Source organism: Jatropha curcas, chromosome 1 (genome assembly GCF_041381405.1).
Source record: "Jatropha curcas cultivar XTBG-Jc1 chromosome 1, XTBG_Jcur_1.0, whole genome shotgun sequence".
Lineage (NCBI taxonomy): Eukaryota > Viridiplantae > Streptophyta > Magnoliopsida > Malpighiales > Euphorbiaceae > Jatropha > Jatropha curcas.
Genome location: NC_143151.1, coordinates 26,008,953 through 26,031,761, shown reverse-complemented (window position 1 = coordinate 26,031,761; position 22,809 = coordinate 26,008,953). Strand labels below are relative to the sequence as shown.

Sequence of the window (22,809 nt, the reverse complement as noted above, 5' to 3'; positions counted from 1 at the left end):
TGGAGGTGAAAAAATGGAACAGGTAACTCAAAGGACTCACCTGACCCACTTCGTTCCCCTTTCCTCCTCCGTCAAGATCTGAACCTAAAATCAACTGCATCGACTACCACCGGCTTCAAGCTCCTTCATCTTGACCACCACCGGCTATTGCTGTTGTTTCGCCGAAGCAAACCTTTGAAAAAAATAGTGTAGTTTCAGAAGTGGGATTTAAGAGAGATGTCGTTAAAACAATATTTTTGAAAAAAGTAATGGTTGGAGAGATGCTGTGAGATACAACAACTTTAAATGGTTGGAGAGATGTATGGAGATACAACAATAATAATTTTTTTAAATTTATTTATTTATTTATTTAAGTTTGTGTAGTTGCAGAAGTGGGGATTTTAGAGAGATGAAGATGAAGAAGGATAGTGTTTAAATTTTTGTCTTATCGTAAGGGTATTTTTGTTATATCATAAGGGTATTTTAGTCTTTTAATAGATATTTATTAAAATTGGCCGGAATGACCATTTAATACGACGGAATCAATTCTCAAAGACTAAATATCTGATATATAAAAATACGAGGATAAATTAATTAATTTAGTAAAATCTCAGTAACCAAATAATTACTTTTCCTTCATTTTATAGTCAACTTGGACGGTCGGCCCTTTTGCAGGGCATTGGGAGCGGTGTATTTTCTACGGAAATCGGCAGTTGAGCTTGCACCCAATATTCAATTTCCTCATTTTTTATCTTTTTTTTTTATAAACCATCGGTATTTGGACCCCATTGTTAAGGACCACTTAATCCGGTTCGGAGTTTATTCACAGTTTAAGCTCCTCACCCCTCCCTACAAGGGCATTTAGTGGGTATCGAATCCGAGACTTCTTTCCACGTATTCAGCCTACGTTACCAACATAGTCACAACCTGTAGGTTCATTTTTCATATTTTTTTATTTCAAAAACTCGTTAAATCGCAGCAATCAGACCAATTTACTCATTTTTTGACTTGGGTCTTGCGTGTAAATAACAGCACAAGAGGCGTGTGGCACAATTATCTTAAGCTAAGAAAAAAAAATTTAAAAAGGCTTATAGTAACCCCTCAGCTTTGGTACTGACATCACGAATACCAAGCAATGATTTCTCGCATCACCAAGAAAAAGAGATCAAAGAAGAAGAACAAACTGAAAACTGGCATAATTGCTCTCAATATATCGTCCTCAACGAAGATTTATCCAATCGAACTCTTAGAATTTTTTTCAGCTAGAGCCTCTTACAATTTTCCCGCTAGAGGGTTGTGATAAATCTAGCAAATCTACCACTCATTTTTTATTTTTCATTCTCTTCTAATTTCTGTGAATTTATGGGTCATGTTTATGAAGTATAATTTATGTACTTGATTTACTAATAGTTTTCTTCTTTGTTTTTTTGTTAGCATCTCTATTTCTTGAGTGCATAGTCATGTTTGTATATAAAGAGTGAAGGTTTAATAATGGAAAACACAGAAATAAGACAAAGTTTCTTTATAAACAAAGGGAATATTGAAAGTGAAAGAAAAGAAATATTGATGTAAAGGTGATATTTCATTCATAAGAATCCTTTACATTTATAGTGATGAAATGAACTGAAAATAGAAATTGACGCAAACACGACGCCACAATAGCAGCAACTGAAGTAGTGCTTGATAGCACGAAAAAAAAAAACTGCAGATTCCTAAAGACTCTATCTAAAACTTTTAGGAAAATAAATAAGTAAAAGACACATGACAAGCACGTGAGTTTGAAGTAACAGAAGCAAAAAACTAATACTCCTCCTTGCTTTTGTTACTGCAAACTCCAATTTTCTGCCGTAGAAGCTCAAACTTGTTAACTGGAAGAGATTTTGTGAACAGGTCTGCTATTTGATCTTCAGTTTTGCAGTAAACCAGAGTTGCTCCTCCATTTTCTTGTATCTCTCTCAAGAAGAACAGTTTGATGTTGAAATGCTTTATTTTTCCATGAAAAACTGGATTGTTAGAGATTGCAATTATTGCTTGATTGTCAACAAAAATCTCAACACCACTTTTCTGCTCCATATTCAGATCACACATAAGCTTCTTTATCCATAAAACTTGATTGACTGCTGCTGTTGCTGCAATAAACTCAGCTTCTGCAGTAGATTGTGCAACAATCTCTTGCTTCTTTGAGCACCAAGAGAAGAAACCTGAACCAAAACTGAAACAATAGCCTAATGTACTTTCATGTCATCAACAGAGCCAGCCCAATCACTATTCGAGAATCCACATAGTTTGAAATCATAACTTTTTCCAAACTTGACACCATAACTGATTGTACCTTTAATATACCTTAAACACTCTCTTTGCTGCAATTAAATGTAACTCACTAGCACAATGCATAAAGCGGGATAAGAGATTTACAACAAATAAAATGTCAGGTCTGGTGGCAGTAAGGTACATAAGGCATCCAACCAAGCTTCTGTAGTAGCCTTCATCAACTTTCTCGGTTCCATCTCCTTTGCTCAGCTTCTCCTTTTGATTCATGGGTGTAACAACAGCTTTGCATTCCTCCATTTGGAATTTCTTCAGAATTTCTTTGGCATATTTCTTCTAACAAATGAATACTTCATTCTGGCTTTGTGTAATTTCCATTCCAAGAAAATAGTTCATGAGACCAAGATCTGTCATTTCAAAAACCTGCTCCATTTCTTGTTTGAATTTTTCAATCAGCAAGGCATTATTTCCTGTCACCAAGATATCATCAACATAAAGAGAAACTATAAGAACATTATTGTCCTTATGTTTAATATAAAGAGTTGCCTCTGATAAGCTTTTTTTGAAGCCTAAGCTTTGTAGATAATCATCTATCTTGCTGTACCAGGCCCTGGGTGCCTGTTTCAAACCATAAAGAGCCTTTTTGAGCAAGTAGACTTTATCTTCTTCACCTTGCATGATAAAACCAGCAGGCTGCTCCACATATATTTCTTCCTGCAGAACACCATTTAAAAATGCAGATTTGACATCTAATTGAAATACTTTCCAACCTTTTTGAGTGGCAATGGCTAGAAGCATTCTGATTGTGTCCAATCGAGCCACAGGAGCAAAGGTGTCTGAGTAATCAACACCAAAAATCTGGGCATAACCCTTAACAACAAGTCTAGCCTTGTAACATCCTACTGAATCGAATCGTTGCATATACATGAGTCGAGTCGGGTTGAACTAGAAACCGGTTAACGCCAGAGTGGGGTAAAATGGGATGTACCATAAATAAGTAAAAGAAGTGGACTTACTTGAATGAAACAAAAAGATCAAAGTATAAGGAGTAGGACTTACTTGCACTAAAATAGAAAGTTTAGGTATTAAAACGTAACATATGGAAAATTTAGGTACTATTTGGTAATTTTTAACACACAATCAAAGATATATTTGGACTACACGAGACTTCCATTTCAGTTTGCTTTCTTCATTTTCTTCATCTTCATCTTCATCGTCTTCTTCTTCATCTCCATCTTTCTCTTCATCTCCTCTTATCTTTCTCTTCATCTCCTTCCTTTCTCCATCACTTTTCATGTGATTTAAACACTAAATTCAACCTAGAACTCTATCCAAGTAAGTAGCCTTTCTTAAATTTCATACTTTTGTGATATTTTAGATGATTTATAAGAGTTATGATGTATAGGAGAGGGGAGCTCAAAGTTGGAGGAAAAGGAAGCTAATAAGAAGATTTAAAGCTCTTTTGGTTGAAGGTTTGATATCTCTTTTAGTTTTTCACATTTTCTTGCATGAACACTTTTGTAGTGTGTGGATAAAGCAAAGATATGTTGCTGAATGTTGAATTAGAGGTCTGTAAATGGTGATAAAGCATGGGATGAATTGAATGAATGAAGTAGACATTGAATTCATGCTGAACCAGGTTTGTTGGATCACTGACCAGTAACTTAACCCTGATTTTGACTCTATTTAACGATGGAATTAGGGAGTGTTATAGAAGAGTTATTTGTTCCTCTATGTTTTAGCTGTCCATGAGTTTTTGAATCACCTAAATTGGAGTTATAAATTGAGAGATATGACCAAAATAGTACAGACTAGGCAGGCTGGAAACCACCAGTTTGGGCGGACTGGACGTTGCTCATTTAGGTAAATATTTGACTACCTTACCAACGTCATTAAGAGATGTGGTAGAAGAAAAATTTGTACCCTAATGTGTTAGCTAACCATAGAATTTAGAATCACTTAAATTTGAGTTATAAATTGAGATCTGTGACCAAAATAGTATAACCTGTGCAGGCTGGAACCCAACAGCAGGGCAGACTGACAGTTACTACTTGAGCTCAATGTTTGACTACCTTACCAACGTAATTAAGAGATGTGGTAGAAGACAAATTTGTAGCCTAATGTGTTAGCTAACCATAGAATGTAGAATCACCTAAATTGGAGTTATAAATTGAGAGATATGACCAAAATAGTATAAACTGGGCAGGCTGGAAACCAACAGCAGGGCAGACTGGCAGTTGCTACTTGAGCTCAATATGTGACTACCTTGCCAACGTAATTAAGAGAATTCACCAAACTCAGCAGGTATAGTGACCGGATAGTGGCTACAGAGGTAGAGAGGTGTAAAAAGTTTCAGGAGGGCCTGAATGATGAGATTCAGATGGGAGTGGTAGCTTCCAGATTTAGAGAGTTCTCAGCTTTGGTAGAGGCAGCTCAGGAGATAGAGCGAATTCAGGCCAGTCAGCGTACCAGACGCCAGCGGTCTCAGCAGAAGAGAGATCAGACTCAGAGTGCACCCAGTACATATCAGTCGGAGAGCAAGAGATTCAGAGGTGGTAGTACTTCAGCTGGTCCTAGGCATCCTTTTAGCCACGGCACAGCTAGGGGTGCTCATGCGCCAGCGGCATCAGTTGTGGCTAGTTCTGCCGGTGGTGGTCGAGGTTCAGGCAGAGGAGCTGGTAGAGGCACCAGTAGAGGCACAGGGTCCGATGGTTATACTTTTCCACCTTGTGAGCATTGTGGCAGACGACATGGTGGAGATTGTTGGATGGTGACAGGTAGATGCATGATATGTGGCACATCAGACCATCAGAAGAAGGACTGTCCTAAGAGGGCAGAAGTTTCTACACAGTTCATAGCAGGCAGAGGTAGAGGTCGGAGTAGAGTCGAGAGCTCCGGAGGGCAGAGACAGCAGTCAGAGACTGTGGACAGACCTGATACCAGAATTCCAACCAGGGTCTATGCTATGCGAGCCAAGGAAGATGAGGAAGCTCCAGATGTCATAGTCGGTGCGTTTTCTTTATTTGATCATACAGTTTATGCTTTAATTGATCTTGGATCATCACATTCATACATTAGCGTACCTAAACACTGGGTTAAAGGGTTAGCAATTGAGCATGTGAGTCAGGGTATTTTGGTTACTAATCCATTAGGAGATACAGTAAAAACTCATATAGTAGTCAAAGGGTGTCCAGTTGTTATTCATGGAAAGGAGTTTCCAGGAGATCTTATGGAGTTGCCATTCAAAGAATTTGATGTTATTCTGGGTATGGATTGGCTCTCCAGACATCAGGCTATAGTTGATTGTGCAAAGAAAAGGGTGACATTATATACAGCAGCAGGAGAAGAGATTACAGTCGTCGGGAAGCGGCGAGATTTTCTGGGTAATGTGATATCAGCCATGGCAGCAAAGAGATTAATTCAGAAGGGTTGTGAAGCATACTTGGTTTGTGCATTGAAAGCAGAGAAAGAAAAGTTAAAAGTACAAGACATACCAACAGTGTGTGATTATCCAGACGTATTTCCAGAAGAGTTACCAGGGTTACCACCAAAGAGGGAAGTGAAGTTTACCATAGATGTCTATCCTGGAGTAGCGCCAGTATCAATTGCACCTTACAGAATGGCACCAGTAGAGCTAAAAGAGTTAAAGATTCAACTGCAGGAGTTATTAGACAAAGGCTTTATCAGACCCAGTGTATCACCTTGGGGAGCACCGGTGTTATTCGTTAAGAAGAAAGATGGATCACTCAGACTGTGTGTTGATTACAGACAGCTGAACAAGCTGACAATCAAGAATAAGTATCCATTGCCTCGCATCGACGATTTGTTTGATCAGCTAAAGGGTGCAGGCATGTTTTCTAAGATCGATCTCAGGTCAGGATACCATCAGTTGCGGATAAAGGAAGAAGATATCTCTAAGACAGCATTCAGGACCTGATATGGTCACTATGAATTTTTAGTAATGCCATTCGGTCTCACTAATGCACCGGCGGTTTTCATGGATCTTATGAACCGTGTGTTTCATTCATATCTGGATCAGTTCATGGTGGTGTTTATAGATGACATTTTGGTCTACTCTAGAGACAGGGTTGAACATGATAAACATTTGCGGATTGTACTTCAGACACTGAGGGATAAACAGCTGTATGCCAAGCTCAGTAAATGTGAATTTTGGCTAGAAGAAGTTTCTTTCTTAGGACATGTGGTGTCATCAGAGGGTATCAGAGTGGATCCTAAGAAGATCGAAGCTATTATTGATTGGAGACCACCCAGGAATGTTACAGAAGTTCGAAGTTTTCTGGGTTTAGCCGGCTATTACAGAAAGTTCGTAAAGGGATTCTCCATCATTGCATCACCTTTAACAAGATTATTGAAGAAAGAGGTTGTATTCCAATGGGATGATAGGTGTCAGCAGAGTTTTGAAACTTTGAAGAAAATGTTGACTGAAGCACCAGTGTTGACCCAACCAGTGTCAGGTAAAGAATTTGAGATTTACAGTGATGCCTCTCATACTGGGTTAGGATGTGTACTCATGCAAGACAGTAAAGTGGTAGCTTATGTCTCCAGACAATTGAAGCCACATGAATTGAATTATCCAACCCATGATTTAGAACTGGCAGCCATTATTCTAGCGTTCAAAGTATGGAGGCATTATCTATACGGTGAAAAATGTTACATTTACACTGATCATCAGAGTTTAAAGTATTTACCGACACAGAAAGACTTGAATTCAAGACAACGGAAGTGGATGCAGATTCTGGCTAATTATGATTACGTCATTAATTACCATCTGGGTAAAGCTAATGTGGTAGCTGATGCCCTTAGTCGAAAACCATTGTATGCTTTGAGAGCAATGAGAATCAGCATGGAGTTGCAACGGCAGGGAGCTATTCTAGCACAGATGCAAGTACAACCATCTTGGGCTCAGGAAGTTGCAGAAGCACAGAAGAAAGATGAGCAAATAGCAATCTGGGTTAAACAAGTACAGGAAGACCATGGTGGGAAATTCAAATTGGATAACAGTGGAGTATTGTTCTATGAAGACAGAGTTGTTGTACCACAAGGGGAAATCAGACAGAAGATTCTGCATGAAGCTCATAACAGTCCATATACAATGCATCCAGGCAGTACTAAGATGTATCAAGATTTGAAGAAAGGCTATTGGTGGCCGGGCATGAAGAAAGACATTGGCAATTTTGTAACAAGATGTTTGACATGTCAACAAGTAAAAGCAGAACATCAATTGCCAGCTGGGTTGCTTCATCCAATAACAGTGCCAACATGGAAATGGGATCAGATCACGATGGATTTTGTTACCGGATTACCTCAGACGCAGCGGAAGCATGATGCAGTATGGGTAATTGTTGATAGATTAACCAAGTCTGCGCACTTTCTACCAGTTAGGATGGACTATTCTCTGGACAAGTTAGCAGAAATTTATGTTAGAGAAATAGTTCGACTACATGGAGTTCCATCATCCATTATATCTGATCGTGATCCAAGGTTTACAACTGCTGTAGTTCATCTGTGGAAGACTCAGTCTTCAGGGTAGCTACTCATTTTGATATTTTGATTCTGTCTATCCTTATCATGGCATGTACAGGGCACACAGTTGGGCCCATTTCATTTTGAAAATTAGTATCATGTCTTGTAAATATTAAGTACATATCTATATTTTCCTAATGTAAAAAGTAACAGCTTGACATCATATTCAGCATACAACATGATATTAGCATGAAAGGACATAGGTTTAACCAGATTGTAGCATCTCAGCTCGGTTCATTTGAGTTAACGGGTGGACTGGGAAGGGATGTTGCAAGCCTTGTGTTTATTGATGGAGCTATCTGCATTTAATTTTGTTCTGAACACCCACTTCACTCCTATGATTTTTCTGTCAGCAGGTTTGTCGACTAACTCCCATGTTTTATTCTTTTGAATCATCGACATCTCCTCCTCCATTGCTTTTTTCCATTTTGGATCTCTAAGAGCTTCTTCATGTCCTGCCGGCTCATAGACTGCCATATTACAACTTTGATAAATTTCAGAGAGTGACCTGGTTCCTCTAACTGGTGAATCATCAATGTTTTCCTCTAGCCATTTGTCTTTCAACTGCTTTTCGGAAAGAAGTCCTGGTGAGTCATTCCAATCCCATTGCTCCTCTTCATTAAAGTGAACATCTCTGGTAATAGTCATCTTTCCAGTTTGTGGATGATAGACTTTGTAAGCTTTGGAGACTAAGCTGTAACCGACAAAAATACCAGGAATGGCTTTTTTGTCTAGTTTGTCACGCTTATTCTGTGGAACATGAACAAAACAAAAACTTCCGAACACTTTAAGAAATTTCAATGAAGGCTTAAAACCATACCAGGCCTCAAATGGTGTTTGATCCTTCAATGCCTTGCTTGGAAGTCGATTTTGAAGAAATACGGCTGTGTTGGCAGCCTCTGCCCAAAAAACTTTAGGCAAATTCTTCTCATGCAATAAACATCTCACCATCTCCATCACATATATGTTCCTCCTCTCACTGACTCCGTTTTGTTGCGGCGTGTAAGGTGCTGTGAATTGATGTTCAATGCCAGCTTCTTCACACAAGGAATTAAATTGAGAAGAGGTGTATTCCGTCCCATTATCAGACCTTACAGCTTGAATTTTGCAGCCACTTTGGTTCTCCACCATATTTTTGAACTTCCAGAAAACTTCAGCCACTTCTGACTTGTATTTCAAGAAGAAAATCCAACACATTCTTGTAAAATCATCAATAAACAGAATAAAGTAGAGGCTACCTTGGAGAGATGGAGTTCTTTGTGGTCCAGCAACATCTGTATGAATTAATTGTAACTTCTGTGAAGTTCTCCAGGTTGATTTTGGAAAGGGCAATCTGGTTTGTTTACCAAATTGACAAGCATCGCAGTTTGGCAATTGTTCAGTAAGCATCGGCAAGTCTCTTATCATATCTTTCTTTTTCATCTCCAACATGCGTTGAATATGACAATGGCCAAGTCTCTTATGCCAAATCTCGGTGATGTTAGTTTCTGCAGAAAAGACAGCTTGCTCCTCTGCTGTTGGATCGAAAAAAAAACTTCTACCCCGTATTTTAACTCGCAGAACCTGCTCCCCTTTTGCATCATAAATGGCACAATATCGATCTTCAAATGTTACTTTGAATCCTTTTTCAACAAGTTGGCCCACACTCAACAAATTTTGGTCAATGTCAGGCACAAAAAGAACATCAGAAATTATTTTTATACCTGACGTTGTTGTAATTACAATGGTTCCTTTCCCTTTTGTTGGAATATAGACACCATTTCCAATTCTAACTTTAGTGATCTTAGTAGGATTCAATTCCTTAAATAGAGTTATGTCATAACTCATGTGGTTTGTACAACCACTGTCGATCAACCAACTTTCAGATGTGCACTTGGTGGAAAAACATGTTGCCACAAAAATTTGATCTTCTTCATCCTGATCAACAACTTGGGCATTAGCTTCTTGATTCTTGCTTTTGCAAATTATAGCTTCATGTCCAAGCTGATTGCATTTCTTACTTTGGCATCTGGTCTTCTCCAACATTTGAATGGTGCATGACCTGTTTTGCCACACTGTTTGCAAGGAGGATATTCTTTTGAGCCTCCACCTTTGCCACGATTGTGATTAGCTATGATTTGCTCATCATTTGAACCAGCTTGCTTTCTCTGAAAGTCCTTTTCTTCATGATGTCTGACTGGGAGAGCTCCCTCAACAAAACCATTCTGCCTCATAGATCTCCTCTGTTCCTGAGCCTGAAACGAGTTTAATAACTCTACCAAGGTGATTGTGGATAAATCCCTTGTATTCTCCAAAGTGGTAATGGATGCTTCATATTTTTTAGGAGCAGTAACTAAAATTTTTTGAACAATTCTCGAATCGTCAAAAGTAGTGCCAAGTAACCTTACTTTATTGACAATATCGAGCAGCCTTTCAGAGTATTCTTTGGCTGTCTCTGACTCCTTCATTCTTTGCAATTCAAACTCTCTTATGTAATTGAGAGCTTTCATACCACGAATCCTATCATCACCGGCATACTCCTCCTTCAAATAATCCCAAACTTGCTTAGCTGTTTTGAGAGACATAATTCTGGTGAAAATAGTGTTTGAAACAGCGGAAAACAAACAATTTTTCGCCTTTGATTTTCTGGTTTTCCTCTCCTTATGGTTTTTGATCTGGGCCATGGTGGGATTTGCAGGCAGCGGAACAACTTCATAATCCTCTTCCACAGCTTCCCAAAGATCAAGAGCATCCAAGTGGGCTTCCATTCTGATTGCCCAAATTTCATAGTTTTCTCCGTCAAAGATGATTGGAGCATTTGGAGAAAAATTCCCTTCAGATTCCATCACACAAGTCCCTTAAGAATAGGGCTCTGATACCAGTTGAAGGTTTAATAATGGAAAACACAGAAATAAGACAAAGTTTCTTTATAAACAAAGGGAATACTGAAAGTGAAAGAAAAGAAATATTGATGTAAAGGTGATATTTCATTCATAAGAATCCTTTACATTTATAGTGATGAACTGAACTGAAAATAGAAATTGACGCAAACACGACGCCACAATAGCAGCAACTGAAGTAGTGCTTGATAGCACGAAAAAAAAAAAACTGCAGATTCCTAAAGACTCTATCTAAAACTTTTAGGAAAATAAATAAATAAAAGACACATGACAAGCACGTGAGTTTGAAGTAACAGAAGCAAAAAACTAATAAAGAGATATCTAGTTAGTTAAAATGAGCCATGAAATATAATCAAGCCCAATATCTTGACAATGATGCTGAGTACCACTTATCTATTGTCTTTTCAAATTATCTTTGCTTTATGATTTATTTTTTCTTTTTCCTTTTTTTTTTTTTACTGGCATTTTGTACGGTCATCATGTTTGAACTATTGTTTGCCAGGACATGATATTAAAAGATGATGCATTTGGCTATGGGAGATGGTGGAAGTAAACCTTTGTTCTACTTACTACCCGTCCCATCTTATTCTCTTCCTGCATTGGGTATCTAGATTACCAAACAATTTTTTGTTTTTCTAGGAAGGACCATTGGTGCTATTGACCAACTCTTTAAAAGGAGATGATCTTATGAAAATTATATGAATAGGTATGGAGCTGACATGGGTAATGGAAGAGCAGGTTTGGAAGAAGAACATTTAAAAGTCGAGGTTAACGTGAGTTTTTTTATTGATTGAGAGAATAATATTTTTTTTTTTCTTTGACCGCGTGGAGTTCATTGCTTGGCCCAAGCTAAAAAATAAGTAATTGGATCCAACTGTTACGATTTAATGAGTTTTTTTTTTTTTTTTTTTGGCCAAAAAGGTGGAAAATGGGTAAATTGAATATTGGGTACAAGTTCAAATGGGCAATTTGAGCATTTTTCCTATTTTCTAATGAGTGGCATCATTGCATTTATTAAAGAATATAAAAAAAAATTAAGTATTTGACATATTAAGAATAAAAAACAGAGAGACTCCAGTTTGAGTTCTTGGTTGACAAACTGTAGCTTTTCCCTTGTATAGACAGACACTCTTTTTTTTTTATCAGTAAATTTAATTTATTTTATTAATATGCAGGAAAAAACTTAATTTATCTAGACAACTAATCCAAGTCAATAGGCTTCCCAATACACCCAAACTTAATCTGAAAAAGTTAAGTGAAAAAAACCTAGAAGAAATATATAATAATAGATCAAAAAGCATAAATAATAGTGTTTCTTCTTGAGATAAGAATAAAAACAACTAGATCAACATCCCAATGGAAAAGCACAAAAGCTATAAACTTAAACCCATGCCACAAAAGGTTCCACAGCATCAATACCCTTTTTAGCTAAATAATTTGCAAATTGATTGCATTCTCTGTTTACATGCTTAAAATCACTTTGACAAAAGAATATATTACAGATCAAACTTATTAAAACAAATCCACTATTGCCAAGATCGTTTATCTATCTGAGAAACCCACAAAATGACATTTTAGAGTCAGATTCAATAATTTAAGGTAGCGAATTATAGTTAGAATAACAAAATAACTCAATTGCCTTCAAAATTACTAATAGTTCAGCTTCAGTGTGTAAAAATTCCCACCTATTGATAGAAAATATAACTAACCAAGCCAAGAGAATTTCTCAAAACCCCACCAATACTAGCTGGACCTAGTTTTCCTCTCGCAGCCCCATCAACGTTAAACTTCAGAACATTTCGGGTGGACAATTCCAAAACCTAAGCAAAAATAAAACTCTTCCACTTCTGTTATGCATATTACTCTTACATACCAAGATAGAAAAGAAAAACTAGTCATAGAGGCTAAAAGGCAAAGAGGGAAATTTTACTTTAAAAATCTCAAAACTTCTAAATTTAATATCATCAATTTCCTTTTCTTTCTGATACCCGAAATCAATAGTATATAGTACATGAGTATAAGTTCCTATTTTCCGTCAGCTAATAAAATATCATCAAATGGAGACAACCAAATTTACTCAACAAAGTATTTCCTTCCTTAATTATCTATCTTCTCTACATAGATAAAGAACTTTACAGATTTTAAAACTAATTAGCTAGAGTGCACATTTTTGGCTTAATGTTTGTAGAGTAGTTGAGACACGAAAGACTAGTCAACCAAAATAGATGAAATACTCTTATATAAGGTAGTTAGGGTTTTGCACGCCATCTTAGCTCATGCAATATGCCCCTTCCATCATAAAAGGCCACAAATTATATATATTAATTATTCTAATTACACATATCTCCACTTACGTTCTCAAGTTTTACATCCCTAATTTTCAACCGTTGGTTTGAAATGATCCAACGATTCCTCTTCTTATAATTCTGCCTACCTTGTGTTATAAAGACTATCCATGCACTTCTTGTACATTTAGCACTGCTCATATATAATCTTCCTCATGCAAGCACTGCAGTTCACCTACCAGATATAAACTCCATCACAGATATATAACAAGAGAGAGTTTTACGAAAAATAATAATAATAATAATATATATATATATATATATATATATACACACATCAGAGGAAAAAGGTAAATTTTTCTTTGTTTCTTTTGTTAAAGAAACCCTAAAATAAAAGAAAACATATAAAATGCTGAGGTATGATGATTTGGGTCTAATCTTCTGTTGTAAGATGCTGCAGTTAACCGTATCTATCATTTGAAGTTCATATTCATCATTTCTTTAGTTTTTCTTGCTTAAGTTTGTTTGGTTGAAAAGGGAGATATCTTTATCGGTAGGTAATTACCGGTGAATTCATATGTTTAACGTTCAAATCCTTCTCATATTTCAGTATTCTTTTTCAGTATAAGAATAACGGATTCATTCTAGAGTTCACAATTGCCGCTTCTTATAAATATTTTTCCATATATCAAACTCTGACTTTATAGAAAGTGCATGATCGTTTTAGTATATTTTGGATAAATAAAATTGTGTGCTTTGTAATGGATATTAGTATACATACGTATGTTTGTCTTGTTTGTTAATAATTATATAGCATATGGCTTTAACCAATAATTGTTTGCAGGTAAATATGACATCATGAATGTACTTCAAAGCCTCATAGAAAGACTAAGGCCTCTTGTGGGTTTGAAAGGCTGGGATTATTGTGTTCTTTGGATATTTAGTGATGACCAAAGGTTAGAAAAATACTAATTTATATTATAAATTGCATAATCAAATTCTCTCTCTTATTTTTTTTTTTTCAATTTTTTTGTAGGTTTCTCGAATGGATGGAGTGTTGCTGTGGTGGAACTGAGGACATACAAAATGGTGGAGATGACGTTCAATTTCCTCTTTCTTCTTCTTGTTGTAGGGATTTAATCTTTCAACACCAAAGAACTAAATCTTGTGAACTTCTTGCACAACTGCCCACTTCAATCCCATTAGACTCTGGGTATAAGTTTTGTATATTAATTTATTCTCTGTTTAACCTTCCTTAACTATTAGTTATTAGTTTATCATTACATGAAGACTGCTTTGTATTTGTTCTCTCTATCTCTTTTAATAGATTCATGCACAGACCTTGATATCAAACCAACCCAGATGGCTAAATTTTTCTAGTTGTTCAGATTCAAGTGTTCCTGAAATGAGTGAGTTTAATTTCCTTTAATTCTTTCTATATAAATAAATTACAATCCCTAATTTTCAAATTAATGTTAATTATTATTAATAATTCAGGGAACAGTTGGAACTAGGGCTTTGATACCAGTTCCTGGAGGACTATTAGAGCTGTTTGTTACTAAACAAGTAAAGTGACAACCCTTTTTCATGATCAATACAAATATTAGGTTTTCTTTAATTAATTAGAGTACAAAAATGATCTTGACATGATAAATATAAAATTATTTATTAGCTAATTATTGTTTTAATTACAGGTATCTGAAGATCAACAATTAATAGATTTTGTAACATCTCAATGTAGCATTATAAGGGAGCAAGAAGCCATTATAAACTAAACCAACATGGAAGCAAGTTTTGCAATTAATATGAACATGATCAGTGAACAACAATCTTCGAAACCATTTCTAGCTGTTGATCAAGATCATGATCATCACCATCACCCTCAAATTAATCAATTCCAGGCACATCAAGCATTAGAGAATTTGAATAACTTAGCATATGATATCTCCGGAAACCGAGTCCCTCTATGCAGTCCTCCAATGAATTTCTTGCAGCAATTTAATTATAATGAGGATAATAAGAACTACAAGACTAAAAATGGTGATGATACTTTCTTCGAAGGCGCGGTTGATGGAGTTGAAGATATTCAGAAATCAGTAATAAGTGATAGTAATAATAAAGAAGAGAAGCAATGGGATGATAAAGAGTGTATTAAACAGGAGAAAGGGAAATCGGATTCGATGGACTGTAATTATGATGAACTTGATGACGAAAATGATGCTAAATATATGAGAAGGACAGGAAGAAAACCTGAAACTAAAAATCTTCATGCTGAAAGAAAGAGAAGGAAAAGGCTTAAAGAGAGACTCTATGATCTACGTGCCTTGGTCCCCAAAATTTCTAATGTAATTATGTCTTCTTCTACCTTTTAATTATTGATGTTTATATGTATATTTATGTGTAATGTTGTGTTTTTATGATCAGCTGAACAAGGCTGCCATACTTGGAGATGCAATTGAATTTGTGAAGGAGTTGCAGCAGCAAGAAAAAGAACTGCAAGATGAGCTTAAAGAGCATTCAGATGATGAAGGTGGCAAAAATGGGAATCAAAACAATATTCCATCGGAAACTCTAAGTCAAAATGGAGGTCTTGGAAATGGGTTTCAGGCGGGAGCATCAGAAGTTAGCTGCCCAAAATTGAATCAGCAAAAGTCAGAAAATTTTCATGATAAGGGACAACAAATGGAGGTAATTAATTAGATAAATCCCATGTTTAATAACTCATTTCTTAATTAAATTATTAATTTGTTAATGAAACAATTGCAGGTCCAAGTAGAAGTGGCTCAAATAGATGGAAATGAGTTCTTTGTAAAGGTATTTTGTGAGCATAAGGCAGGTGGGTTTGTGAGATTAATGGAGGCTTTGGATTCTTTTGGCTTAGAAGTTACCAACGTCAATGTAACAACCTGCAGAGGCCTTGTCTCAAATGTTTTCAAAGTAGAGGTTAGAGCTTTAAGCCATTCCTTGTCCTGCACATGTATGTATCAATTTGAGTTTAATTATCTTCGAATTTTTCTTTTTTTTTTTTTTTTTTTTTTTTTTTTGGGCAGGAGGACAGTGAAACGGTTCAAGCAGATTATGTGAGGAACTCTTTGCTAGAGCTAACAAGAGACCATCCAAGAGGATGGCCAGCTTCAGATAATGGTAACGGCATGGACTATCACCACCACCACCACCACCACCACCACCATCACCACCTCCACAATGCCATGTCACTTCCAATCACCACCACCTCCACAACCTTCATGGTTAAGTATAGCTAGAATAGATAACATGGTAGAATTTTTATTTTTAAATATCATTACTAAATTCAAGAGATAAACTTAGTATAGTGCAAAATAAAATAAAATAAAATGAGATTATTTTATTGCAAAATAAAATAAAATAAAATCTCAACTTAATTTGATTCTCATTCAATAACCAAACAAACTAAGTAGCTAAAAATGATTTTAATTAGGATAAAATCACAACAATTAACTAATAAACATACTCATATTTAAGTTTAGATAAAATAGATTCACCCATCGATCAGAATCGATATAATATTAATATAAATTAAAAAAAAATAATTGAAAACTTTTATACATCAAAAGAATTCATAAAAAGATATAATAATCTTCTAGAACTATAAAATAGACATTCAATTGCTAAAAAATGACAAAAGAAATACAAGTTCTAGATAACAAAATAACAAAAAAAATTTCAAGAATACAATTTGAATAAAATTCCAAATGCAACAAGGCAATAAATATTCCATGGGTCCAAGGCATGCTTTGTAGTAGAAGAGGTTGGTGGTGGAATTGGTTCACCATTTGAAGTAGAAATGGATTGTCTTTTAACATCAATCTCAAATCTCATTCCTCCAAGACAATGCCCATCTACATTGCAAATGAACCAATACTTCTTTTGTTGGGTGAGTTTTATTTCATCATTTCCACTCTCATATTTTGCTATAACTCCACTGCTTGTATCACATGATCTATATGTCTTCTCCATTACCTCATACACATTGTGTTGTCCCTTCACATACTTGAAAACTACATATTCACAATACACACACATGATTAATAATAATAATAATAATAATAATAATAATAATAATAAGGAAGCATGGTCTAGAGTTGATTAATGTTAATTTGCAATTCATGGAGACATTATGGCTTTGATGCTTAACATATGTAACCTCAATTTTTTTATAATGGACCAATTTTTAGTTATTGTAATATTCATTTTCTCCAACATAGGCAGATAAATCATCTACATATAAATATGATCATAACATCAATTAAATTATCGTTTGCCAATTTTGTTAAGAAAAGGGAAAATGAGCTATCCTCTTTATATATTTTAAAAATCTATTGACAGCTACCGGTTGAAGAATTAAACATTAATAGTTAGAAATATTGATTTTTAGTATTTCAATTAAATTTTAAACTATCAATTGCTAGATTTTGAATAAATTTGCACTAATTTTAGATTTAGCAAATACTTCTAAATTGAAATTCGTTCGAAAGCCAAATACTAAATGATTGGTTTTCAATCACTTGACCTAATTTTTTCGATCAAATTTCATGAAATAGTGAAATATTTTGACTAGATTAATGCATAACCATCAAACCAATACCCTCCATACTAAATCATAATTGAGCAATTTATTCAGAAAAAAAACACTTGAAGAAGAAATAAATTAAGCAAAAAGAAGATGATAACATACCAAGAACATCGCCAACACTAAAATTATATTTGTGTGACCATGAACCAAAATTTGAATCAGAAGTCCAGCCTTCTTCATCACCAACTGTATAAACTACTTCAGATCTAACATGGATGAACAAGAACAACATATTCACTATAATAATAGTAATATATTTCAAGATCTTGGTCTCTCCCATTTGTAATATCTTTTAGTTACAATACAAAGCAAATGATATTAGTGAAACAGTAGAGATGATGGCTGTTTTATAGTACTTTAATTTTTAATTGATTATATTTAATTAGTTGTAGATGGCAGCTAAATTAGTATGCTTTATTATATAATAATTAAGCTTATCTGGGTTTATATACTATGTTTAACATACTTGTAATTTTGTTATGTTGGAAAGAAAATAAAAAATAAAAAAATAATTAATGTGCAAGTGGGGTAAAAGTATGACTTGTAATAATTAAAAATAAAGAAATATAATGCAAATTCTCAACTTTTGATTCTTGCACGCATGTTATGTAATCCTCAAGCAAACAAAGATGATGAGATAACTACCAAATTAGAATAAAGCAGCACACTTTGAATTATTATCAACTTAGGAATGAAGCTATCAGATTATGAAGTTTAAAGGTTAATTCTTTGTCAACCGTTTGATGAATAATTTAGTGATTTTAATTGTATGTCTAATCTATAATAATATACAAAATATTTTTTTAAGCCAAGAATTTACCTTTGAATAAAAATAAGTCCGGACAATAATCAAATTAAATTGAATTGATTAGTTGAATTCAATTTTGAAAAAAAGAATCGATTTCTTCTGAGTTTAATAGAAAAAATTAAGAAATAGTTTGATATTACTCAAATATTGAATAAATCCCAAAAATCAAACTTATTTAATTTAAAAAGATCAAATCCGATCTATTCAGTTTCATTTTTTAATAAAAAAATTCTGATTTAATTATTGCATTTTTTATATTTTGTTTTTCTTATTTAAATATAATTTAGTGTATAAATTGCTTAGATCTATTAGTTATATTAGAATTTTGAATAAAAATTTCACTTTTGAGACTTGATTATATGTAATTTTCGAAGTAGTAATTATTACTGAAAATTTAAATTTATAGATTAATTGACTTAACAAATATTTTTTTTTATAATATTTCATTATTTAAAAAAATTAGTCCAATGTATCTCAGTAAGAAAAAATAGTCCAATGAGTTTTTTTTTAAGACCACATATATGTAATTTCAAAGAAATATTAGTGAAAATATAATAAATATTATATTTTTTTTTAAATCTCTTAAATTAGAAAAAAAATCAAAATATGATTTGAATTCAAATTGACCAAATACATAGATTGCTCTCTCAACTTTAATAAATTAACCTTATGACACCCTCAACTTTACAGACACTAATTATGTACCTAGAGTAAGAAATTTTGTACCAATTAAACACCTTAAATGTTGACAACCGCATATGTATTACAATTTTGACTCATCCAACGAACTATTGTTTAAAATTTTGGTGGGCCCCTTGAAGCCAAGTGCGTAATGTAATATGCTTGGGCATGATGTTTAATTCTGTTCAAATTAGTGGATAAAGGGAGAACTGAAAATATGATCTTCACTAAGGAGGACCCAAAATGTCGATTTTTTCCAAGTTTCTTTCTTTCTTTTCTTTTTCAGAATAATTCATTAAAAAAAATTATAGATTTGAGCATACATTTCATGATTGCATCAAAATAAATAAATTAAGTAATAATTTTTTGGCCTTTGCTTGCCCATATATAAGCATAAAAAAACAATAAATATTTATCAAAATTTTAAATTTGAAAATATTAACAACAATTATTTATCAAGTTAACAACAGAAGAGGATAGCTTTCTCACTAACAAACCACATCCGTTTCAAATATTATATGCCTGAAAAAGCTTTTCATTTATAGCATTTCAAATATTTAAAAGAATTGTAGTATTTGAATTTAAGACAAGGCAACAGAGCTCGCTAACAATTTGGTCGATGACGGCTGGAGATGAGGAATGGAGGACTGAGAGATGGCTTCTCTTCCACGATCTGATTCCTAGTAAGGTCGGCGGCACGAGCGTGCTGGATGATACGGGCGTGCTTGGACTTCCAGGGACTAGCACGAGCGTGCTGGGTATGACACGGACGTGTCGGCACTCGAAACCGAACTGGACTCGTCGGCTTCGGCACGGCCGTGTTTGACTTGGCATGGGCGTGCTTGGACTTCCAGAGGCTAGCACAGGCGTGCTCGTGCTTCTTAGGCTTGGGCGTATCTCGCGCCCTGGACTTCTAGAGGTTGGCACGGGCGTGCTAGATATGGCATGGTCGTGCCGCGATCATATATTGAAGTGCAAATTGCTCTGCATCAACTGGAGCTGATTGAAGAGAGAGAAAATAATGCATTATTTTCCTGAAAATATGCTTTATTTTTGCTCAGTGGGATTGCTCTTTTAGACACAAAGAAAAAGAGGGAGAGAGAAGGGGCTTTTGGATGGGGTTCGGTGGATACGAGGAGAGAATGGAGAGCCACATAAAGATTTTGAGCTAGAGAGATGAAGCTTTGCAAAGGATGTTATTTTTTTTATTTTTAAAATTGCTAATGTGTAAAAAATATGGGTTTTATTCTCGTTTACTTATCCTACTTAGCTTCTTTGTAATACACGCGCGATTGTTAGTATGGGATTAGTGTAAAATTTTTTACTTCAAGTATATAATTGGTCCTTGCAAAGTTGGGGATGCCGTAAAATTAATTGCAAAATTCAGGGAGCATTACATGTATTTGACCAGTTGTCCCTAAAAATTCAGCTTGCTAAGTTTTCTTTAGATGTTTCTCTTTGAATAGAGGAAATTCCTTCTTCTATTGATCCTTTTGTTTTGTTGGATTATCCCCTTCGATAAAATCACTTTTTTCTTCTAAAAAGAAATGGCGGATTATGTAAAAAAAAATTAATAATAAATACAACCAATACGCCGTCGTGTCAGCTGTCTCCGACTCCAAGACTGTTGAGTTCCCTGCATTTCACTGCTAGCAATTGACTTGTCAAAAACCCTTCAAAAAACCCTAAACAACCTTAAAAGCCCTTTCTACAGTTTCTTCCAAAATCGAACCCATCAATCGAAATGGCAGGAGGCCGATTCAGAGAACTCTTAAAGAAGTACGGAAAAGTAGCTTTAGGCGTCCACTTCTCTGTCTCTGGCGCCTCAATCACCGGCCTTTACATTGCCATCAAGAACAACGTCGACGTCGAATCGCTTTTGGATAAGTGGCATCTTCCTGGAATCTCATCCTCCAAAGATGAAAACCCACAACCCCAAGACCCGGAATTTAAATCCCATGATTTTGAAGAGAGGGATGAATCCAAATCAATGCCGGAGGAGAAGAAGAGAAATCGCACGGCTGAGCTTGCTGCATCCACTGGTGGTGCCCTTGCTCTTGCTGTGCTGTGTAACAAGGCGCTTTTTCCGATTCGGGTGCCCATAACAATTGCGCTTACGCCTCCAGTGGCTAGGTTCTTGGCTAGGAGGAAGATTATCAAGAACAGTGTATGATTTTTGCTGTTATTATTATTTAAATTTTTAGTTCTTCTTTTAAAGACATCCTATTTGAGCATCTCTGTTTTTCTTGCTGGTTGCCTTGATGGTGTCGAATGAAACAGAGAGGGAGACAGGAAATTGGAATCACATATGGTTTATCATCTCTAGTGATAGTAATAAATACTTTAATTTTTTGTTTTTTTGTCATGATAGGACACAGATTCAATAATATGGATTCTTTTTTCCCTATGCATCTTTGTTGTGTTTGATTATTGAAGTTTGTTGAATCATATGATAATTGGGAACTATTAATATCCATTGGAGTTGGATTGCAAGAAATTGAACTTTTGATTTCTTATAAGTGTAAATACTCAAATTTTGTTTCTCCTTTTTATGTTGAGAAAATTAGAGGAATATTAGAACTGCCATTTTGACAGTTAAGGTATCATCTTCCCTCATCACTAACTGGGTTGGTTGGTTTTTTTTAATTTATTGAATATTTGACATGCTATTTTGAAGATTTTCTTTTTACACTTTGAACTGATGATCTTAAAGTACATCTTTTTCTACAAATTGAATTATATGATAATTGATGATGCTACTATAGATAAAATGATGAACAAGTTGTTGTTTGTTAAGTTTGAATTTGATGGTTGGTTGCTTTTGAGCTTGAGCGAAATAGTAGAATAATCAGAGATATTGTCATTAGTTATTTAATCAGATCCCCCAAGAGGTTGAAAAAAGTGCTATCTATAGTTAGGGGTGTGGCTTGAATTATAATGTGGTCATAGGAAGCAAAATCAATTTTCATGTTAGTGATAATTATTCATTTCTTATTGTTGATATCCATGAAGCCAATTATCACATCTGAATTGAATGAAGATTTGAGGAAATATTTCCAATGGATTCATGATTTCTTCCTGGTCTGTTGGATGATAAAGTTCCAATATTGTTCATCTGCTACTTAATAACTTATAAATAGCACTATTTCTTATGGAGGTCCTTGAAAAGTGATTCTTCAATCTTTGATGATTATGTAAGTGCAGTAAAATCTTTAGGTAGAACAAGACGCTTCTCTAGATATGTGATATGCATAAAATACTTTTCATCTTTCTTTGTTCTCATCAACAATAATTTGCACTGTTTTTCTTACTTAGGATAACACAAGTCTCTATAGGCTGATAAAATTGCTTAGTGAATTAATCTTCTTTTGGCATACAGAAAGGTAGACTTTTTTCTTTGGGTGCTGTCTATTGTCATTCTCATTTCAAAATTAACTTAATAGATGGAACGTTTTTGTCTTTTCAACCAGTATTTCCTCCCCAAAACCATGAATATATTACTCGTACATTTGTACTAAATCTCATTTCATCAAAATTTATTATGTCATTGGTTGCTTCTTGTATTTCCTTCATTACATGCATTGTGCAGCTGTCCAAGTTATTGATAATGCCTGCAATATGCTTCTGCATTTGTTCTGATTTGTGGGAATATTTTTTAGATATGTTGTCCTTTCCTTTCTTTTTTTCTTTCCTTCATTACTTCATGTGAAATCAAAGAGACTAAAACATATTCCTACTCTATATGCTTTTCAT

General features: G+C 34.8%; 2 protein-coding genes and 1 pseudogene across 3 annotated transcripts; 2 read left to right on the top strand and 1 right to left on the bottom strand.

The window, feature by feature from the left end:
- Positions 1 to 13,382: 13,382 nt before the first annotated feature.
- On the top strand, positions 13,383 to 16,361 carry LOC105641820 (transcription factor ABORTED MICROSPORES). The gene is given in 10 exon segments (XM_089726325.1): positions 13,383 to 13,508; positions 13,800 to 13,911; positions 13,992 to 14,169; positions 14,283 to 14,355; positions 14,448 to 14,521; positions 14,650 to 15,300; positions 15,380 to 15,643; positions 15,722 to 15,898; positions 16,006 to 16,159; positions 16,162 to 16,361. Coding segments are annotated over 9 exon segments (1,716 nt in total). The 5' UTR covers positions 13,383 to 13,508; positions 13,800 to 13,813; the 3' UTR covers positions 16,209 to 16,361.
- A 296-nt stretch (positions 16,362 to 16,657) lies between these two features.
- LOC105641821 (basic blue protein pseudogene) lies at positions 16,658 to 17,867 on the bottom strand (annotated as a pseudogene). The gene is made up of 2 exons (XR_016321177.1): positions 17,670 to 17,867; positions 16,658 to 16,992 (listed from the first exon to the last, which is right to left on the bottom strand). The product of XR_016321177.1 is annotated as a basic blue protein pseudogene (transcript).
- A 2,749-nt stretch (positions 17,868 to 20,616) lies between these two features.
- On the top strand, positions 20,617 to 21,463 carry LOC105641805 (transmembrane protein, putative (DUF1279)). The gene has a single exon (XM_012226421.4). It carries the CDS (start codon positions 20,801 to 20,803, stop codon positions 21,227 to 21,229), a length of 429 nt encoding a protein of 142 aa, XP_012081811.1. The 5' UTR covers positions 20,617 to 20,800; the 3' UTR covers positions 21,230 to 21,463.
- Positions 21,464 to 22,809: the final 1,346 nt, after the last annotated feature.